The sequence below is a fragment of the Zootoca vivipara genome, chromosome 1 (assembly GCF_963506605.1).
Source record: "Zootoca vivipara chromosome 1, rZooViv1.1, whole genome shotgun sequence".
Taxonomy (NCBI): domain Eukaryota; kingdom Metazoa; phylum Chordata; class Lepidosauria; order Squamata; family Lacertidae; genus Zootoca; species Zootoca vivipara.
Genome location: NC_083276.1, coordinates 23,557,779 through 23,577,662, shown reverse-complemented (window position 1 = coordinate 23,577,662; position 19,884 = coordinate 23,557,779). Strand labels below are relative to the sequence as shown.

The following is a 19,884-nucleotide window of genomic DNA, read 5'->3' as shown; positions in this document are numbered from 1 at the left end:
ATGCCAGATTGGCTCCACCAGTCAGTTTACACCGCGCAAACTTCACTATGCCATCTGCTGTTAAGCTATGGTCTTTCTCTACCCAACCTCTTATGAATGCAGGACAGCCCTTTTGGTAGTGGTACCTTCTCTTTCAGATCACCTCTCCTCTGAATTAAAGCAGACACTGACTGGCATTCTGACAACTGCTATTTATATATTCTCTCCGGCCCTTGCCGGACATGGATACCAGTTGTTCATAAAAACTGATGTGCCCGTTTTGACATAAAGTTGATGTTACTTCATTTATTCTGCATACCGTATAAATTTTAGGAATAGGGAATTAGGAATCAGGAATAATTTTATTGGCCAAGTACCAACATACTTGGAATTTTGCTTCGGCTACATTGCAATGTAAGCGTACCTTATACGAACGCTGTTCCACTCACAATACAATAGCATACTTAGCTTCAGCAAGATGGTGGCCTTGTGTGCCTTCAGACTGTACCCTGGGACTTATAATGAGGTCAGAATTGTTGTAATCTGCCATGGCACAGCTGACCGGGGCTGATGGGAGTAGTACTCTGGTTGTAAGTAAGGAGGCAAGTAAGTGGGGGCTGGCTGATGGGTGCCCCATTCGCCCTAATGGAGCATCCTCCGCTGACTTAAATCGTTCCTGCCACACACTGAATCTGTTCCATGGGAGCATTCAATTGCAGAATAAAAGGAATCAGGCACTGCCATTGGGAGAGTCGTGAACCAAGTATCCAACAGAATAGGGCCTTCTGGTGGTTCCTTCACTGCGAGAAGTGAAGCTACAGGGAACCAGGCAGAGGGTCTTCTCAGTAGTGGCACCCCCCTGCGGAACGCCCTCCCTCCAGGTGTCAAGGAGATAAAGAACTACACAACTTTTAGAAGACATCTAAAGGTAGCCCTGTTTAGGGAAGTTTTTAATATTTGATGTTTTGTCACTAATTATTATTATTATTATTATTATTATTATTATTATTACATTGCAAGTAAGTCACACTTTAATTCGCATTGTTCTTGCCTAGATGTAGCTCTGAAGGCCGTGTCCAAGGAAGATGCTCCACTGGGTCTCTATCATTCTGCACACAATTTTTTTTTTTACAGGCAGGTCAACACTTGCTGCAATGCAGTAAGATCCTTTGCCAGCTGTAGGGGAAGCATCATTTTTAAAAATCCACATGGAGGTATGAGAGGATAATGCTATAACCCTTTAGCAACAGTACTCTTTAAAAAAAGCCACCCTCTACCTTCTGACCTTCTGACCTCTTTACTTACAACCAACGTTTTGGGGAAAGTTTATGTTTAAAATATGTGCTTCTGTGTAGATATCTTTACCCACTTCCCAGCACCTAAGCAAAAAAATCAAAAATCCTTTACCGGCAAAAAATCCATTCCAATACCGTGCACTTGCTGGCCGTAAGCCATTTGATACGATAAGCAGCTAAACCTATTTAATTTACTTTTCAGAAACGATTCCCGTTCGAGCCAACGAAACGCCTAAGGACAAAAGTGAATTCCCCTGAGGAAAAGCTTGCTTAGAATACCTGGCTTGTACGCTGACAAAGCTGGCCTGCTCATTAGCTCTGCGATCATTCATTACCTCAACTGAGGTTAAAGGATAAGAGAGAAAAGGAACAAAAATGCGCCACGGCTGGGCAAAAGCAGACCGACCACAGCACACAGCACAGGAGGCAATAACGCATGACAAAAGGGAGAGAGAAAACCCAGTTGCCGCTCAGGAGAAAAGAGCCACTGACATTCACACGAAGGTTCGGGGCAAGAGTCTCCAGCCTTTGCAGGCCCAGAACTTACCTTTCACTTAACCTTCAGTGTGTGTGTGTGTGTGTGTGTATGTGTACATGTACATTTTCATGACATCTCCCTAGCTGTTAAGTTCCACGTTATAGCTGAGCTTTCAGACAGCACAAAAGCCACTTCTGGAACGATAGAGGAATACTGTGCAAGCTTAGTACTCATTTCCAGAAATAATCCATAACATACATGTGGAAACAGCTAGGGAAACATAGTGAAAATGGAATGAAGTAGCATGTGAATGCAGCCTGTGTCTTATGCCTTTCTCTTCCTCAATTGCTTCCCTCCCACCTCTTCTCTCTTTCTCGGTGTGTTTCTCTCTCCCCTGTCGCCCTCTCTCCTTCATCATTTCCACTTGTGTTTCTTGCTTTCTCTCTTTCTGAAAAAATGTGTTGGTGCAATTGATGGAGGTCAGCTTCAAGTAAGGTGTTGTGCAGTTTGGACTTACAACCCACCAGCAGAACATCAGGGACAAACCCCGGGTACACACGCTCCACTTCTGCATTTGCAGGTCATGGAAACCCACGGCGAATGGTTTAGCATGAACCCGTAGGTGGCTTTTCTGCTTTGCTCTTCCCCCAGCACAAGAGCGGTGTCAATTTATTTTTTATCAGATAACTTCATTCATTCATTCATTCATTCATTCATTCATTCATTCATTCATTTATTACATTTCTAGCCTGCCTTTTCTCCAAGGAGCTCCTCCCCATTTTATCCTCAAAACAACCCCCTGTGCCAGGCTAGGCTGAGAGACTGTGACTGGCCCAAGAAGAAACACAAACGGAGGAGATTCAAGCATGGGGGGGCATAAGAAAAGGATAGGGAGCCTGCTAATACTCAACTCCAAAACTGGCTCTTTTTTATATATTCTACAGGCCTCTGGAACTCCCAAAATGCTCTAAAAATGGCCAGCTGGCAACCATAATGGCTTGATGACCTACTTTGCACAAGCAAAACCAGAACTGACCTTTCAGGGAATAAATATTTCACTGAGAATGGACAGAACAGTGTGGGAACGGACAGTGGTGTGGGTTTCACACCACTGACTTTTGGCAGAGAGCAGAATGTCTTTACCCCTCTCCTACACAACTCTGGTGTAGGTGCAATCACATTTTGGCCAAACTCCTAAAGGTGCAGAATATTAGTAGGCGGTCTTCTTCTTCTTCTTCTTTTTAATTCATCTTTATTCATTTTACACATAAGAAAAACATACAAAAATACAAAAAGCAAAAAGAGAAAAAACACAAAAAGAAAATAAAACAAAACAAAAACACAGCAAAAAAGAAAAAAGAAAAAATTATCTAATAATCTTGTATCATCATCATAACATTTGGACTCCCCCGGTTCCCCCCCCCATTGGTTCCCCATTTCCAATGCCTTATAGAACAATTTTCACATAATACCAACGGTCTTCTACACTGGGGGTCAAAATCCCAATCTCTTCTTCTTCTTTTAATAAAAATGTGTCCCCTCATGTCTCTTGAAACTTCCCCATTCACAATTCTCATTGGACCAGTCCTGGTCTTTCAGCCTAACCTCTCTCATAGGGTTGTTGTAAGGATAAAATGGGGAAGAAAAGAGCCTTGTGTGCTACCTTGAGCTCCTTGGAGGAAAGGTGGGGTAAAAATGTAATAAATAAGTGCATAGTGGGGCACTGAGCCCATCCATAGCCTACCTTACCTCCAAGTTTATTTTATTTGTACAAAGGTGTCTTACAATTAAAAGAGCTAAAGTTCCCAGAGTGTTGTAACAATCCCCCTTCACAGGGTTTTTGGGGAATTGTAGTCCTGTGAGGGGAATGGGGGTCTCCTAATAACTCTCAGCACTACATAACTACAGCTCACATGATTTTGGGGAGGGGGGAAGCCATAGTGCTTTAAATGTATGGTGTGAATGTAGCCTGAGCCAGAGATCATAGTCCACATGCTAGTAGGGAGAAGTAAAACGAACATAATCTGCTCATGCAGGATAAAGCATGCATACTGCAACATGTGAAAGAGGTCAGTGAATTTCCAAAATCTTCATTTTCTTTGAAATTCAACTAAAACCCCCTCTAATTTCTAAATTAACAAGCCCTTGTTTTGATCAAGCACACTATCAAGAATACCTCTATCATACAACTGTACAGGACTTAATGAGCAGTCCTGCAGCCAGTTCCTTGATGTTTGTAAAAAGAAATATCGCTATGAATGAAAGTGCCACATTAAAAGCAGCAATACCAAGTCCTTTGTTTTCCCCCCACACAACACAAACAGCATGAGCAGCAACAGAGCCTCCTCCCACCCCACCCCCCGCCTGCCCCACGTTTACTGACAGGAACGAAAACCCATTAAACTGCACAGACAAGAATCAGGTCTCCAAGGCCACTCATATACTCTGGACCCCTGCTTAGTTTGACAAAGAAAGGCTCTGGAAACAAAGTCACCTTTCAACCGAGAACTGCGGCAAGATGAAATCTATTTCATACAGACCAACACACAGCTGTCTGGTGATAACAGTTTGTGATCGCTACCCCATGCATTGAATGCAGATGGAGGGATTAGGCTGGAAGCCTCCACCTATTACCATTGGTTGGTCTCTGTGTGGGCTTTTTAAATCCCTATTTGAAGTCACCTTAAAGGCCGACTTCTGATGCAAGAATTCACACTGTTTCTGAATCCTTGCAAATGAAGTCACATACAAAGTTGATAGGACAGCTGCTCCAAAGCTTATATATGGGCAGATGTGTGGTTTTTTTGCTTGGGGTTTTATTAATAGCTGGCCATCCTGTCAACCCATTTCCTGCTCTCTTTGGCTTCAAACCTGCTGGCTTGCAAGACAGCCAACATGTACTGCCAAGAGGTTTGTTGGTTTAAGTACAACTTCACACTTTATTGGTGTTGCACTTTAATCTGCTCTTCCTCAGCCAAGTGGATCTGGTCATGGATGCTCAGCCGATCAGCTGTTCAGCTGCTGTCTCCAACAACCTGCCCCACCTTTGCTGGCTTGCAAAACGTCTGGCTGGGGGAGGGGTCCCTTTCCTTCCTAACCCATTAACATTCTACTTTAACCATGAGTAGTCAGAGACCACGGAGGTGGTACTAAATATATATATATATATATATATATATATATATATATATATATATATGTAAAAATCGTGAAAGTGCGTGTTCCACTTTTCTCCGTAACCGCTTGATCGATCGTCCTGAAATTTTGACACAATGATCCAGGCCATGCCCCGAGCGTTGTTAGAAGAAGAAAAAATCCCTCAAATTTCACACCTGGACAGGTAGAAATCTGCTTTTCCACAAAGTAAAACAGCGCCCTCAAGTGGAATTCCTCCCACAGTACACCCCCTCCCTTCCTGTGAAATCTACACCACACCCACAAAACAAATAATGACATCATCAACCAAGCGACTGAAACCACCAAGGCGGCCATTATCAGACCCCTAGGCCGGGGGGGGGGCGGAAGGGCGACAGCCCGGACCACGGGCCGCAGCACAGCCTTTGTTTTATGTAGGCCCCTGCCAGGCCCCCAGGCCCCCACTAGGCCTGGGGGGAGGACAAGCGCATGGATTGCAGGCCGCAGCATGGCCTTTGTTTTATGTAGCCCGCTGCCAGGCCCCCACTAGGCCCCGGGGGGGCAGATAACTCACAGCAACGCACTTGGGGGCACGGCAAGTGGTTTTTACTTTAAAATTTAGCACCACTACCCCCCCCAAATCCCCCACCAAATAACCACAAGACAAAAATAAATACCATCCTTCAAAACGTCATGAAATACGCCAGTCACGGGGGGGGGGACACAAACAGAATAGATAATGGATTGGGACACGTGTAAAACAGGGGGACTCAGAGGCTCAGGGGGATCTGAAGGGGGCCTATTACCCTCCATTTGACAGACTAACGCACAGCAACACGTGCAGGGCCAGCTATTCCTAATAAAAACAGAGTCAAAACTGGATGTCATTGTTGTCCATGTTCACATGCTGGCCTTCCTCCCAAACACGCAAACAACAAAACGGCTAAAAGCAATGTCAATACAGATGCATACTAGGAAAGATCTCGGCATAAAAGGCTTATTGGAAGAGGAAACATTTTAGGAAACAGTGGCTGGGATCCAATGGATCCACAGCAGCCCCTTCAGGTCACCAGGAAAACCACTCCAGAACTTGTGCAAAAAGATGCTTCAGATCACACCTCAAGTAAAAGCACACTTTGAGCATGGCACATTCTCATTAACTATAATTTTAACAAGCCACAGTTTTCAGCTTCAGGCATGATGGAAAGCCACACTTCACTTAAAACCAAAGGCAGGTGCTTTTGATTTCATTCCTATGGTCATAAAACTGAAGAAATTGGGGGGTGGGGAGCACCCAAGCCCAATGCTTGCTGTAGTTCATTTTCACAGTGGTGAACCATCATTTCCCATAACTTCAAATTTAGATGGCAGTGTCATTGAGTTTCATTAGTATGTCCCCTCTAGTTTTCTCACCTTAATCAATTCCTCCAACTCCTGTTGAGATACGCATTTGTTCTCCAAAAGGAAATCTGCCTTGTCGTTGGCTGTTCTGTCCTTCTGCCTGCTTTCTTCCGGCTGCTCCAGGGCACGAAACACAAGCCCCCCGGTGACCAGGTAGGCCACAACCACAAAGAAGATGGCCACCACCGTTTTCCACTTCATGACCGTCTGCAAACCCTGTGATGGGGCTTCCATGCTGGCGATCACAGTTGCCCGGGGGGACGAAATAGAGAGTCGTGGCCCTGGATTGTGTGCCTTAGTCTTATTGCTCTCAGGTTCACGCGCCAAGGGAACAGCTGCTGGAACAGTCACTAAACAAAACAAAAAAGCAAATCAGGATGTTAAAATCTCTGCTTGATAACAAGAGTTTTGGTTTTCTTTTCATAGCTGCCAAGTTTTCCCTTTTCTCGCGAGGAAGCCTATTCAGCATAAGGGGAAATCCCTTTTAAAAAGGGATAACTTGGCAGCTATGTTTCTTTTAGATTTATAGTCCTGAGGCCCTCCTGACTGCATTGCGACCTATCAAAAATTCAGCTGGCTGGGATTCAGAGGGGACTCTATTCTGTTGCAGCACCCATTCTATGGAATGAGCTCCCTATGGACCAACACCATAGGGACCAACAATGGGATGTTTTCACATATTTAAAGATATTTCTGTTTACCTTGGAATTTCCTCGCTGTTGATAATGAATTATGGCTGCTGCAGTTGCTGGAATTTTGTGTTCTGGCCTGGATGTTGTCATTGTTGATATTTATTTTAATGGCTTTTATGTCTACAGTGAACCACCTTTGAAGATTTATAAATGAAAAGTGGTATATAAGTTTTTAAAACAAGCAAATAAATAAAATTATTATAACCAGGATATTGTGCAGCCTGAAATGGAGAAGCAAATGGCACCACTGTCCCCCACAACAATGTCAAGGCACAAAGCATTTATCCAATATTAGTCCTATTCAGATTAAAATTAGATTCATTAAAATTAGTGAACATTACTAATTTGGCTCCATTAGTTTCAATGGGTTGATTACAATCTATAATGCCTCAAACCGGTCAAGCCATTCTGGTACCTGAAGCAGAAAATCCCACAAGCAAACAAGATGAATTTTAACAAGGAGAAATGTAAAGTACTACACTTGGGCAAAAAAAATGAAAGGCACAAATACAGGATGGGAGACACCTGGCTTGAGAGCAGTACATGTGAAAAGGATCTAGGAGTCTTGGTAGACCACAAACTTGACATGAGTCAGCAGTGTGATGCAGCAGCTAAAAAAGCCAATGCAATTCTGGGCTGCATCAATAGGAGTATAGCATCTAGATCAAGGGAAGTAATAGTACCACTGTATTCTGCTCTGGTCAGACCTCACCTGGAGTACTGTGTCCAGTTCTGGGCACCACAGTTCAAGAAGGATACTGATAAGCTGGAACGTGTCCAGAAGAGGGCAACCAAAATGGTCAAAGGCCTGGAAACGATGCCTTATGAGGAACGGCTTAGGGAGCTGGGTATGTTTAGCCTGGAGAAGAGAAGGCTAAGGGGTGATATGATAGCCATGTTCAAATATATAAAAGGATGTCATATAGAGGAGGGAGAAAGGTTGTTTTCTGCTGCTCCAGAGAAGCGGACACGGAGCAACGGATTCAAACTACAAGAAAGAAAATTCCACCTAAACATTAGGAAGAACTTCCTGACAGTAAGAGCTGTTCGGCAGTGGAATTTGCTGCCAAGGAGTGTGGTGGAGTCTCCTTCTTTGGAGGTCTTTAAGCAGAGGCTTGACAGCCATCTGTCAGGAATGCTTTGATGGTGTTTCCTGCTTGGCAGGGGGTTGGACTGGATGGCCCTTGTGGTCTCTTCCAACTCTATGATTCTATTCTATTCTATTCTATGATATCTCCTGCTCCCTGGCGCAAAGAATACACTAATGATATTTTTCCATGTATAAGACACCCCCACATATAAGACGCCCCCTAATTTTGGGGGACTCCAATTAAGAAATCATGTCTCAGCGCTACCTGTGTATGAGGCGAGCCCCAATTTTAAACCTAATTTTTTTGTTAAAAAACCTAGTATTATACACAGAAAAATATGGTAGTTTATTGGTTTATGTGTGTGTGTTTTGGAGTACTACTAACTGAAGTCTATAAATAATTAACTTGCTGTCTTTTCATGACAACAAAATCAGCGGCCTGAGGTGACTGCCTCACTCTGCCTAACTATAGGGCCAGCCCTGGTGTTACTTGTCTGTTAACTGTATGGCTGAAAACCCTATAACAATGATCCTAGACTTTTGCCCAGTAACTGCTGTTTTTAAAAGTGGAACTTGGCATGAATTTTCATTATGTTTTTATGAGCTTAAGAAGACTTGCTGTTCTATATTCCTACAACACCAGATCTTGTCATCAAGCATTCCCATCCCTTTCTGTCCACTTGACACACATGGAGCTATCCAAGGTGCTGAACTGCAATCTAGACCTTGCCCTTGCCTTGCTTTGATTGCCTAAACTGGAACTCTGCTCTTAGATCACAACTCCGCTACTGATGAAGCCGTCCCTCAAACCAGAACATAGTGGCATAAGTTTTTTGAGGTTCATTTCGTCAGATGTACAAAGCGTTGTTCCAAGTTGGCAGGCAATACACACACAAGGCGAGGGATTGGGGGAGGGGGTCACGAGAAGCAAGGTCAGAGGGAAATGAAATGCTAAGAAACAAAAAATGCCCTGTGACCATTATTATCATGTTTAAGGATGCAATCCTGTACACACTTACCTAAGAGCAAGCCCCACTGAACTAAATGAGTTTTACTTCTGAGTAGACAAGTATAGGAATGCAGTGTGCTATTACAGTGACTGTTCACAAGTGTTAACAATAATACAAACATCCTGGCATTAGCAAGCTCAATTATACTATAGATACCATGTAGGGATATAGATACCATGACTCACAATGTCTTTCACACAGATTGTGAGATTATTAACTCATTAATATTTAGCAGAATAATGATGCAGAGGGCCAGGAGGGCCATAATAAGGTTACTATCAGAGGCTTGGAATACGAGTCTATGATCTCGGGCCAAAACTTCCTAAGCAACTCTTGGTCCTCCCCTGTAGTTTAATGGATGGAAGCGAGGGAGCAGTGAATTAGTTCAAGTATCTGTCATAAACTCACTAAGTGGCCTCGGGCAAGCAGCTACTGTATTCTCTCAACCCTCAAAGCTAAAATACTTACCTAACTTGCAGAAGTGTTATAAGAACTGCTGAGATAACATATGCAAAAGGCTTTCCGTATTCATATTACTATTTTAACAAAGTTTTCCACAGAGTAGATCCGTTGAACTTAGCGGCTCTAACTTAGTCAGGTTCATTAATTTCAATGGGGTTACTATGAGGAAGTTGTAGTTGAATTACACCCATTGTTATTATTTCTCAATCTGTAAGCGGGAGAACTAAATAATTACTCAGTTTAGATGTTTAAAGCCTAGCATCCTGCAAATGTTACCTCTGCCTATTTTTCTGATTTTCAAAACAATGCATAAAGATGTACAGGGTGTTCAAAAAGTAACTCTACACCTATGGACATTTACTTACAGTATAGTGTATAGTTACTTTTTGAGCACCTTGTACATACCCTATTTCTCATATTTTAAGACATACCCATAAAATAAGCCATAGCAGGATTTTTAAGCATTCAAGGAATATAAGCCATACCCCGAAAATAAGACATAGTGATAGGCGCAGCAGCAATGCCGGCTGCGGCAGGAGGAGGAGGAAAAAATAAGACACCCCCTGAAAATAAGCCATAGTGTGTTTTTTGAGGAAAAATAAATATAAGACGGTGTCTTATTTTTGGAGAAACGTGGTAGGATCATGCAACAGAATGAAGGGTGCAAAACCAATCTCTTGGCAAACAGGAGGGTGCCATTCATTTCAATTGGAGATGGGTTGCATCAAGAACACTCACAGGTGTTTCTCATTCACATCAGTATGTCGGGATCGAGGCGCCGACCTGAAGTCATTAGTAACTGTGTTTGATCATTTATAAATTACACAGTCTCCAGAAGGATCATATTAGCTCAAGACTTTGAGAGAAATGGTGTCAGAAGTCAAAGGTTAATCTGCACATGTTAGACAATGTTTCCGATAAATGGTGTATGAGAATTCCCTGAAGTGTGACATCATCTTTCAGAGAACCTGCCTTAATGCCTCCCAGGAAAGCAAAGGGGTTATTTTTGCATTTTTTTCTTTGCATTTTATAAAAGGAGCAGTGTGGTCAGGTATTCTATTTATACAGTTCTGTCTCCTTTAAAAATAAATTCCTATTCACCTCAAGTTTGGGTGAACTATCATAACAAATATTATATGTTTGTGCCCTAGCCCAACAGTAGCCAGGGTAGTGTTTTTGGATTACAAGTTTCATCAGCCCCAGCCAGCTTGGTCAGAGAAAAAAGGGGTTATAGTCTAAAACTTTTGGAGGACATCATCATGTCAGCCCCCCATTGCCCTTTGCGCCTTCTAACCAAGCACATTTTATTGTCAAAACTCTAGGGTGTGTGGGGTGAGTGTAGTGGCTAGAGTGCTGTAGAAAATCCAGGAGACCAGAGTTCAAATCCTCACTTAGCCATGAAGCTCACAGGGTGACCTTGAGCCAGTCACAGTCTCACAGCCCAACCTACCTCACAAGGTTGTTTTGAGGATAAAATGACTGTGTGCAACACTTCAAGCTCCTTCGAGAAAAAGTGGGGGTATAAATGCAGTACTTAAATATATCAATCACCAAGTTTATAGGAAGGGACATCCAGTCCAACCCCCTGCCAAGCAGGAAACACCATCAAAGCATTCCTGACAGATGGCTGTCAAGCCTCTGCTTAAAGACCTCCAAAGAAGGAGACTCCACCACACTCTTGGCAGCAAATTCCACAGCTCTTACTGTCAGGAAGTTCTTCCTAATGTTTAGGTGGAATCTTCTTTCTTGTAGTTTGAATCCATTGCTCCGTGTCCGCTTCTCTGGAGCAGCAGAAAACAATCTTTCTCCCTCTGACTCATGTCAAGTGTGTGGTGTACCAAGACTCCTAGATCCTTTTCACATGTACTGCTCTCAAGCCAGGTGTCACCCACCCTGTACTGTGCCCCCCCCAAGTGTAGTACTTTACATTTCTCCCTGTTAAAATTCATCTTGTTTGCTTTGGCCCAGTTCTCTAATCTGTTAAGGTCATTTTGAAGTGTGATCCTGTCCTCTGGGGTATTAGCCACCCCTCCCAATTTGGTATCATCTGCAAACTTGATCAGGATGCCCTCAAGCCCATCATCCAAGTCGTTTATAAAGATGTTGAATAAGACTGGGCCCAAGACAGAACCCTATGGCGCCCCACTAGTCACTTCTCTCCAGGATGAGGAGGAGCCACTGATGAGCACCCTTTGGGTTCGGTCAGTAAGCCAGCTACAAATCCACTGAATGGTAGCATTGTCTAGCCCACATTTTACCAGCTTCTTTACAATAATATCATGGGGCACCTTGTCAAAGGCCTTGCTGAAATCAAGATAGGCTACATCCACAGCGTTCCCTTCATCTACCAGGCTTGTAATTCTGTCAAAAAATGAGATCAGATTAGTCTGACATGACTTATTTTTCAGAAACCCGTGCTGACTTTTAGTGATCACAGCGTTCCTTTCTAGGTGCTCACAGACCTCCCCCCCTTTTTTTTCCTCCCCTAAGTAGCTATGGACATGTTGGAAATTTATATATATATATATTATGTGAAAAAGTGATATAATATTGTGGAAATTGTAAAAATGGCTATTTTTAAAAAATGTGGAAAATGAATAAAAATCGTTGATTTTTTTTAAAAAAACAACTAGGTGCTCACAGACTGTTTGCTTAATGATATGCTCTAGAATCTTTCCTGATATTGATGTCAGACTGTAAAGTGAGGTGGAAAGATCCTGAAAACTTTTCAATGTACAATAAATAAAGCAAAATGCAATCCATTCACAAAGGCTGTTAAACTCTGAAATATGATTAAAAGCGTCAATAAATTTACTAAGCTTTTTCCCTAACCTGATCCTAATAGTAATCTATTTCACTGGCATTTGATAATTTTGGGTACAATCTAGCTACCAGCATCAGCAAAAATTGACATTTTGAGCACTACACCTACACTGATGCTAGCGAGAGTTTTAAAAACACACACACACCATTTTTAGTCTGCTCTAGTCAAAATGTGGGCCTAAATGGTAAATAGAATAGCTGAACATATTGGAGGAGGTGGGATGTCCTAGGGCTTGTGAGGCTGCAGCACTGCCTCTTTTCCTTTAAAGTATAAGTCTTTCTTTGGAACCCTCACCCTAGAGTCTCAACTGCAGGGGGCTACTTGCTGCCATGCTTTGCTTTGGCTGCACATACAGCAACTTGGACCCAGGAGTGATGATGACATTCCATAACTTTGGGGAGGAACTGAACAAGAAAAAACCATGGCTGCCACCAGGAAAGTTAGGAAGCTGACCAAGTTAGACCCTCTAGCTCAGAACTGTCTACATTGAGCAAAAGTAGCTTCCCAGGATTTCAGACTGGGTTCTCTCCCAGCCCCAACTAGATCAGTGTTAGAAACTCAGATATATAAGCTAGGTGCCAACTGGCTTCTTAAACAAAGGTTACAGTCACCAAAATGGAATGTCTAGTTATCAATTTGAGGCAAGACGCCTCTAATGCCTTATTTTTTCAAACAATGGGCTGACTGTGGTTGATTCTTAGTTAAACATCTGGCTAGTTCATATGACAACCTTGGGCTAGGTTAAGAGCTTTGAGAACTTAAAGAAGAAAAGTCGCTTGATCCAGGGGCAGTCCACATATATATTGGCCCATTCTGACCTCTTTTTCTTAATGGCGACTGCATTCTGATTGTACAGATGAAATATTACTGATAGAATTCTACAGGATGGAGCATCAGTGTGTGAAGCCCGTCCAGATCCAATGATCCCTAGGCATGCACCTCTGGATGGTGGAGATGTCACGTACCAGCCTGGTGCCCAGGCATCTTCACCTGGTTGCAAGTGGTTGAAAGCCAGGTGAAAAATGCACTTGGCGCCTGGCTAATTTCAAGCACTGCTAGAGATACTAGAGATTGATGCCAAGCAGATGTGCTACAACGGCCCTTCCTACATCCTCCAGCCGAAGCCACTTCCTCACCCCTGCATCAAAACGTCTGAAAAGGGCTACCACTAAGAGTCTGCCTGCTTCCAACCTACACTGAAACTCTTAAATAAGTGTCTGTCTAGAGCCTGACTTCTTCAAGAGGCATCTTCAGAGTCCGCTTTCCCTAGCATGACACGTTCTCTTGTGTCTGTTTGTTAACTTGTCACAAAAGAGGTTTTTATCTCTCTCATTAAAAGCAATGACAAATCTCAGTTTATGCAACATGCACATTAAATTGGCAGATCCTTGTGCCTCATGGGGGACTCGCCAGTGTTGTGACACAGCCCTTTCCCCCGCGAGATGGTGCCATTTGGGAAAGGTATCTTCCTGTTTGTTTGGAGAGGGCACAGTATAGAAACATTAAGGAACCATGAACAAGCTGCCTTAAATGTCAGCATTTGCTCCTTTACACGTCTAGCTCATTCTAGTTTTAATATTTACGAATTGATTCTCAGCACAAAGTCACCCAAGGCGATGAATAATAAAGAAGGTAAAATAATGCAGTCATAAAAGCAATCACATTTAGAAATGTACTTCACACACACACACACACACACATACAAGATGGTACTAAAAACACAACCACAGAAACTGCAATGTCTGCATCAATTAAAGACCACTAAATGCTGGAGTCAGTGAATGGTCAGAGAGCATCTGAAAGCTACACTATTACAGAAGACAAGAAGTTCTGGATCTGTGGATTGGCAACATCTGGAAACTTCATATAAGGATCAGATGTTGGGTGGTGACCAACTAATGTGTCCTGTCAGCACAAGCATTTACACATTTGCAATAGAAGTTTTCTCCTCCCTGCACATGCCCCTTAATCTGTACAAGAGGTTCTCCCAACATGCCAGAGCAGATTTGGGGAACACACAGGGGGAGGAAAGTGAAGGAAAGTTAAGCTGTGCTAGCATAAATCCTTTCACCGATGGTATGTGTTGGCTGGATACTTATGTAATAAATATTATTTCAGAATCCCGAATTCTAGTAGTATAAGCTAGTGGCACAACTGCAGCTTCCATGCCCACTTGCAGAAATCACTTTACACCAGGAATCGAGAACTTGCCATCCTCCAGACATTGCTGGACTCCAGCTCCTATCAGCCCCAGGCAGCTTGGCCAATGGTCCTGAAAGAGGAGAGCTGTATTCCAGCAACATCTGGAGAGTCAAAGGTTCCCCGTTCCCGATTTACACCACAGCCCTCTTCAAGAGTTACAGGCAGCAACATTTGTAGAAAAGGGCTCTAGGGCTGTACCAAAAGAATACTGTAAGTCTTCCCTTCATTCTATCATTCAAATAAGTAGGGGGTGCATGTAAGCTGAACAACACCTTACCACTTCATCCAAAGGAAGGGGGAGATCATTTACTGTAATGTTGAATAATAAAAGCTGCATTTAATATTTCCAGCACCAAAAAAAAAAAAGTTCAAAGGTAGTCATACAATAATAGAATTATAGAGTTGGAAGGCGTTGCACACTTGTAGTATGCCCCATTGAATACGGTGGGACTTACTTCTGAGCAGCAGACATCAGCAACCTTGCAAGCTATCTTTCCATTATCTGTGGCCTGCGGTGATTTCATAGGTATATAAATGTTTACATATAAAGATGATATACCTCTGACAAGTTAACAGCTATATTATGAAAATTGGGCACTAAAAATGTATCCGTTACATATTATCTGAGGGGAATGGGTGAGAGGTGTCATACAATTGGAACAGGACCAGATGGTCTAAATGTCAGTCCAGCTCTAATTCAATTTCTGTCATCCTTTTATGTATCTAATTTAATCTGAAGGTGACGTGAACTCCAGTTTTAACCTTCCATAGGAGCAGCTCCTAACAAGACCTAACCCTGCGGATTCTCTTCCAAATTTCCTTTGTTATGAATCTACAATTATGCATCAGTGCAGAGCTGTGGTAACCCACACTCTGCCTGCTGTTTTTATCCTACTCACCAGATGAGGCATGCAAAATATATCCAGGAATTCTTTTCTTTGAAATGCTCATTTGTTGATAGAGAAGAAAAAGGTGGTTGGCTACATTAATAAACACCGAAAGATAGTAATCTATTGAAATATTTACTGTCAGTCAGTTAGGGCTAGCTGCTTGCTCTTCAATTCACAGGGCATAAATGACAACATGCAGGGCAATGCACTTTCTTTTTTCTTGCTCAATTTGCTTTATGTTGACAAATTGAACCTGCCGCATGCCCCTTCAGCAGTGGCTTCCATAGGTGTGATCCGTGGTTGTGACACAGGATTCAGCAAAATTGTTCCTCATTAAACTAGCATAATTTCTCCGGGGAAAAGAAAGAACAGTTCCTGTTAGCTAGGGATGGTGGGAGTTGTAGTCCCAAAACATCTGGAAGGCCGAGTTTGGGGGTGTCTGATGTATCTTATGCGCACTGGAACAAACCAGTATGACTTTTGTGAATACCCACTGAAGTCAACCCATTGAAGGAAACTAGAGGCTTGAACATAGCCTATGGTTTGCTGTCTTCTGACCCAAGTTGTGCTCTGTGCCAGCCTTTGCTAACCTGGTGCGCTCCAGTTGTTTTCAGACCACAAAAACTGGCGCTGATGGGAGTTGTAGTCCAAAATACCTGGAGAGCACCAGGTTGGTGGTGCAGGGCCTTCCTGATAGACCCAGTCAGGAAGAGGAAGCCAATGCCAGAACAGTAATGCCCATGCATGCCAACAGATGCTACCTCCCAGGAGAAATTCATATGTGCACAGTGGCGTATTTATTGCTCACTGTGTTCCTGTAAATTGACGCTGGGGCAAGAGTGCCTACTAGCATGGCGAACCCAAGAAGCAAGTAGAGTATTTTAGAGCATCTAAACTGGACCTTGCTGTTCTAAGAAGAAAAGAAAGAATGGCTTGCCAAACCAGAAGAGGCGTCCGCCGAAGGAATCTAGAGGTACAGGAATAGACATGTATTCAAATGAACTGTGGAGATTAAGGAAGTGAGCAATGGCAGACTCCAACAGAAAACAAAAAGACTGCTACCATGTCGCCTTACCGCACAATCCTGATCCATAGTACCATAGTGACCCCAAGGGTCATCTAGCCCAACCCCCTGCAATGCAGGAATCTAAACTAAAGCATCCATGACAGATGGCCATCCAACCTCTGCTTAAAAACCTCCCAGAAAGGAGAATCCACAACCTTCCAGGGGAGATTGTTCCACTGTTGAACAGCTCTTACTGTTACTTACTGACTATGGCTACTCAGAAGTGATTTCCACCAGGCTTACTCCAAGGTAAGTGGGGTTAGGATTGCAGTCTTCATCACTAAATCAACACAGCCCTTAAGTGTTTTGGCAAGGGCTTAACAGCCAGCACTTTACAAGATAAATCCTAGTGTTCTAGTCGTGTTCTCTTACCTGGAAGCAATCCCCCCACATTCCAGATTTCTGGAAGCTCCTTGTGGTTATTTATCGGTGAGATAAAGGTACTTGATACAGAATCAGAGGTGCACTTTCCTCTTTTTTAATCATTATTTCATACTTATCAGGCTGAACCTTGACAGTTGATGACAGAACAAGTCCCCGGAACAATTCCCTGCCTTTGGCGTAACTGCATTGCAGACTGAGCTAGGGGGGGGGCCTTTATTTTTCACCATGGCAGAATTGCCATTATAGCAGTCGCAGAACACTGAAGAGAGGTTGTAAGAGAAACTGCTAAGAGAACAGCTGCGTCCGTTTCCCTAAAGTGGATTCTCTAATGCAGTGCATAGAGTTGCTGACTTCAGCAACATTTCAGCAAGCTGCAGCAATCGCTGCTGTTGGTGTCAATGAATTTGGGGAGGGGAGGTGGAGCAGAAGCAGAGGCAAGCAAGCCAGAATAAAGGCATAAACTATGGTTGACATCAAATGTTGTTGACCAGCAACAGGGAGAAATTTTGCTTCATTGAAGCGACACTGGAATTGCTTTTCACTTTGATGCAACTTCAAAAGCAGCCCCTGCCTTCAGCTTGGTGGGTGCCTGCTCTGCTCAGAGCACCGCAACTCAGAGTCCTGGTGTTGACCTTTAAGGTTCTAACTCAGCTCTGGGAAACCTTTTTCAGCCCGAGGACCACGTTCCCTCATAAGCAGCCTTCTGAAGGCTGCGTCCCAGTGGTGAGTGGAGTCAGAGGCAAAAGCAGCTGGAGTACTGCATGCCATGGGCCATGCTTCACCAGCTTAACAGCAGCCTGAAGGGGGAAGTGGAGTGACTCCACCTGCAACTGATCAGCCTGCACAGAGGAGAAGGTGCTGATGAGAACCAGCTGGCTCCAGCCTTCTTCAACAGAGCTCTCAGCAGCAGTCGGATGCTGGAAACAGCGCCTGTCGTCCCCGGCCCAAACTTGCTGCTTCCTGCTCTCCAACCAGACCATTGGCTCTGTGGTCATCTGGATTCCCTGGCCTCTGGACTGTCTGACTTTGTATGTGAGTTCTGCTCTCAGGCAAGACTTCCTTGGAGACTCCAAGCCCCTGCTTGCTTGGCAACAGGACTTAGACGGGGCTAACACACTGCATTGGCCAGTAGAGTACATCTGAGCCACAGGAAGTCCAGGGTTTCTACATTTACACAGTTCACAGCCACCCGGCTCTCTCTAACCTCTGTCCAAGCATGCAGGAAGCATTATCAGAATTTGGGGGTACATTCCAGTCATGCAAAAGCACTTGAGGAGGATACAGAGCAAGACCAGCGAGGGGTGATGCCTGGGGACAGAGCTGTGGCCTAGGGAGAGGTGTAGCTTTAGTCTGATCCCACAGGGCTTTTATTATAACCTTGGTCAGGCATCCCCAAACTTCGGCCCTCCAGATGTTTTGGACTACAATTCCCATCTTCCCCGACCACTGGTCCTGTTAGCTAGGGATCATGGGAGTTGTAGGCCAAAACATCTGGAGGGCCGCAGTTTGGGGATGCCTGACCTTGATCCTTCATTTTTGATATATATGGTGCTCAGGGGATCTTATGATGCCGTATACCACGAGGAATGAAGCTTGGTTGTCACCCTAGCAGATCTTTTTCCAAAAAGAAAACCCAACAACCCTGAAACTGTCACATTAAAGCAATTCTGAAGTGGCAATTGTCAGCTATTACCAACCAGAGTCTAATAACATGATTCCTGATAGTCTTTGAAAAATCAACATTGTTCTATTCCATCAGCCTATAATTGGAATCCAAGTAATTAATAGCTCTTAGGCCAAAGCAACTCCTAATTAGTTTGGAATTTAGTATAAAGAGTAAATTTTAAATGCCTCTAATTTTGCAGATGCTTTGTTCACTGCTTTTGTAGAAAACAGTCGTCCAGACAATGAAATAAAGCAGGGAGACCACACTTCACAGCCAATTGTACGGCTGGTTCACAAGTGGGAAATTGTGCATTAAAAAGCATGTTTGATATGATGGGGTAAGAGCCAATTGTATGTTTAAACACCATCAATTTGTTGATAGTCCTTTCAGTTGATTATTAATATGGGCTAGTCTGGCTGGTGCTGAATAGAGTTGCAGTCCAACAAAATCTGAAGGGCATCAGTTTAGGGAAGGCTGACCCAGTTGATAAGGACCAATTTGGATGCTACAGCAACCTACCTGTCACAGCAAGCATCTTCCATGGATCTGACACAGGCAAAAATGCAACACTGAGCTATGAAAGACAGTCCGAACTTTCATTTGCCCCTACTGCAACCAAGGTCAGATTGCTCAGGGGCGGGAGTTTTACAAGTGCTCCGCAGTAATGAGAGCAGTGAAACTACGGGAAGGAGCCCCAAGGCTGGCTTTTCGGCAGTGCACAAATTCCCACGCAAAATCTCAGGGCTGAGATAAACATCACAGGCATGAGCAGCTGTCCTTTCTCCCTTCCCTTACGCTGCACCTCTTTCCTGATTGGACAAGTTCTGCAAGTCTTGAAAAGGACTATGACACCCTGGAGACTGCTCTGTGAAGACCTAAAATATTTTAAAGAGGGTTGGGGGAGATTTCCTTTTAACCTTCAGGAAATGATATCTTCTGTCATTACATGAAGTTATTGTGCCTTTGACTTCTCTTGCACCACACCGCATTCCATGTATAGCTAAGGGCCAAATGGCGCATCATGTTAAATGCACTGTCGCATTTAACAATGGTAGTTTTAAACTAGAGCCCAAGTGGGGTAGCGATTAGAGTGTTGGACTAGGACCTGGGAGGCCATCATCATCATATTTAATTAATTAATTTGTGTACCACCCTTCATCCGTTGATCTCAGGGCAGTTCACAACATAAAAAACACAAGATAAAGAACGCAAAATACATAATAAAAACTATATAACAAAAACCCCAATAACCCCACTCTCCTCCACCTGCTCCCACAAACACATTTAAAAGGGTGTTGGATGAAGCTCAG

At 43.5% G+C, this 19,884-nt stretch overlaps 1 protein-coding gene across 1 annotated transcript in view; it reads right to left on the bottom strand.

Moving 5' to 3' along the window:
• Nucleotides 1-19,884, bottom strand: part of KCNK10 (potassium two pore domain channel subfamily K member 10) — a 69,030-nt gene that overhangs the window by 36,651 nt on the left and 12,495 nt on the right. Inside the window, exon 2 of the mRNA XM_035117643.2 lies at nt 6,301-6,638. Within this exon, the coding sequence (XP_034973534.1) occupies nt 6,301-6,638 (338 nt within the window). The remainder of the gene's footprint in view (nt 1-6,300; nt 6,639-19,884) is intronic.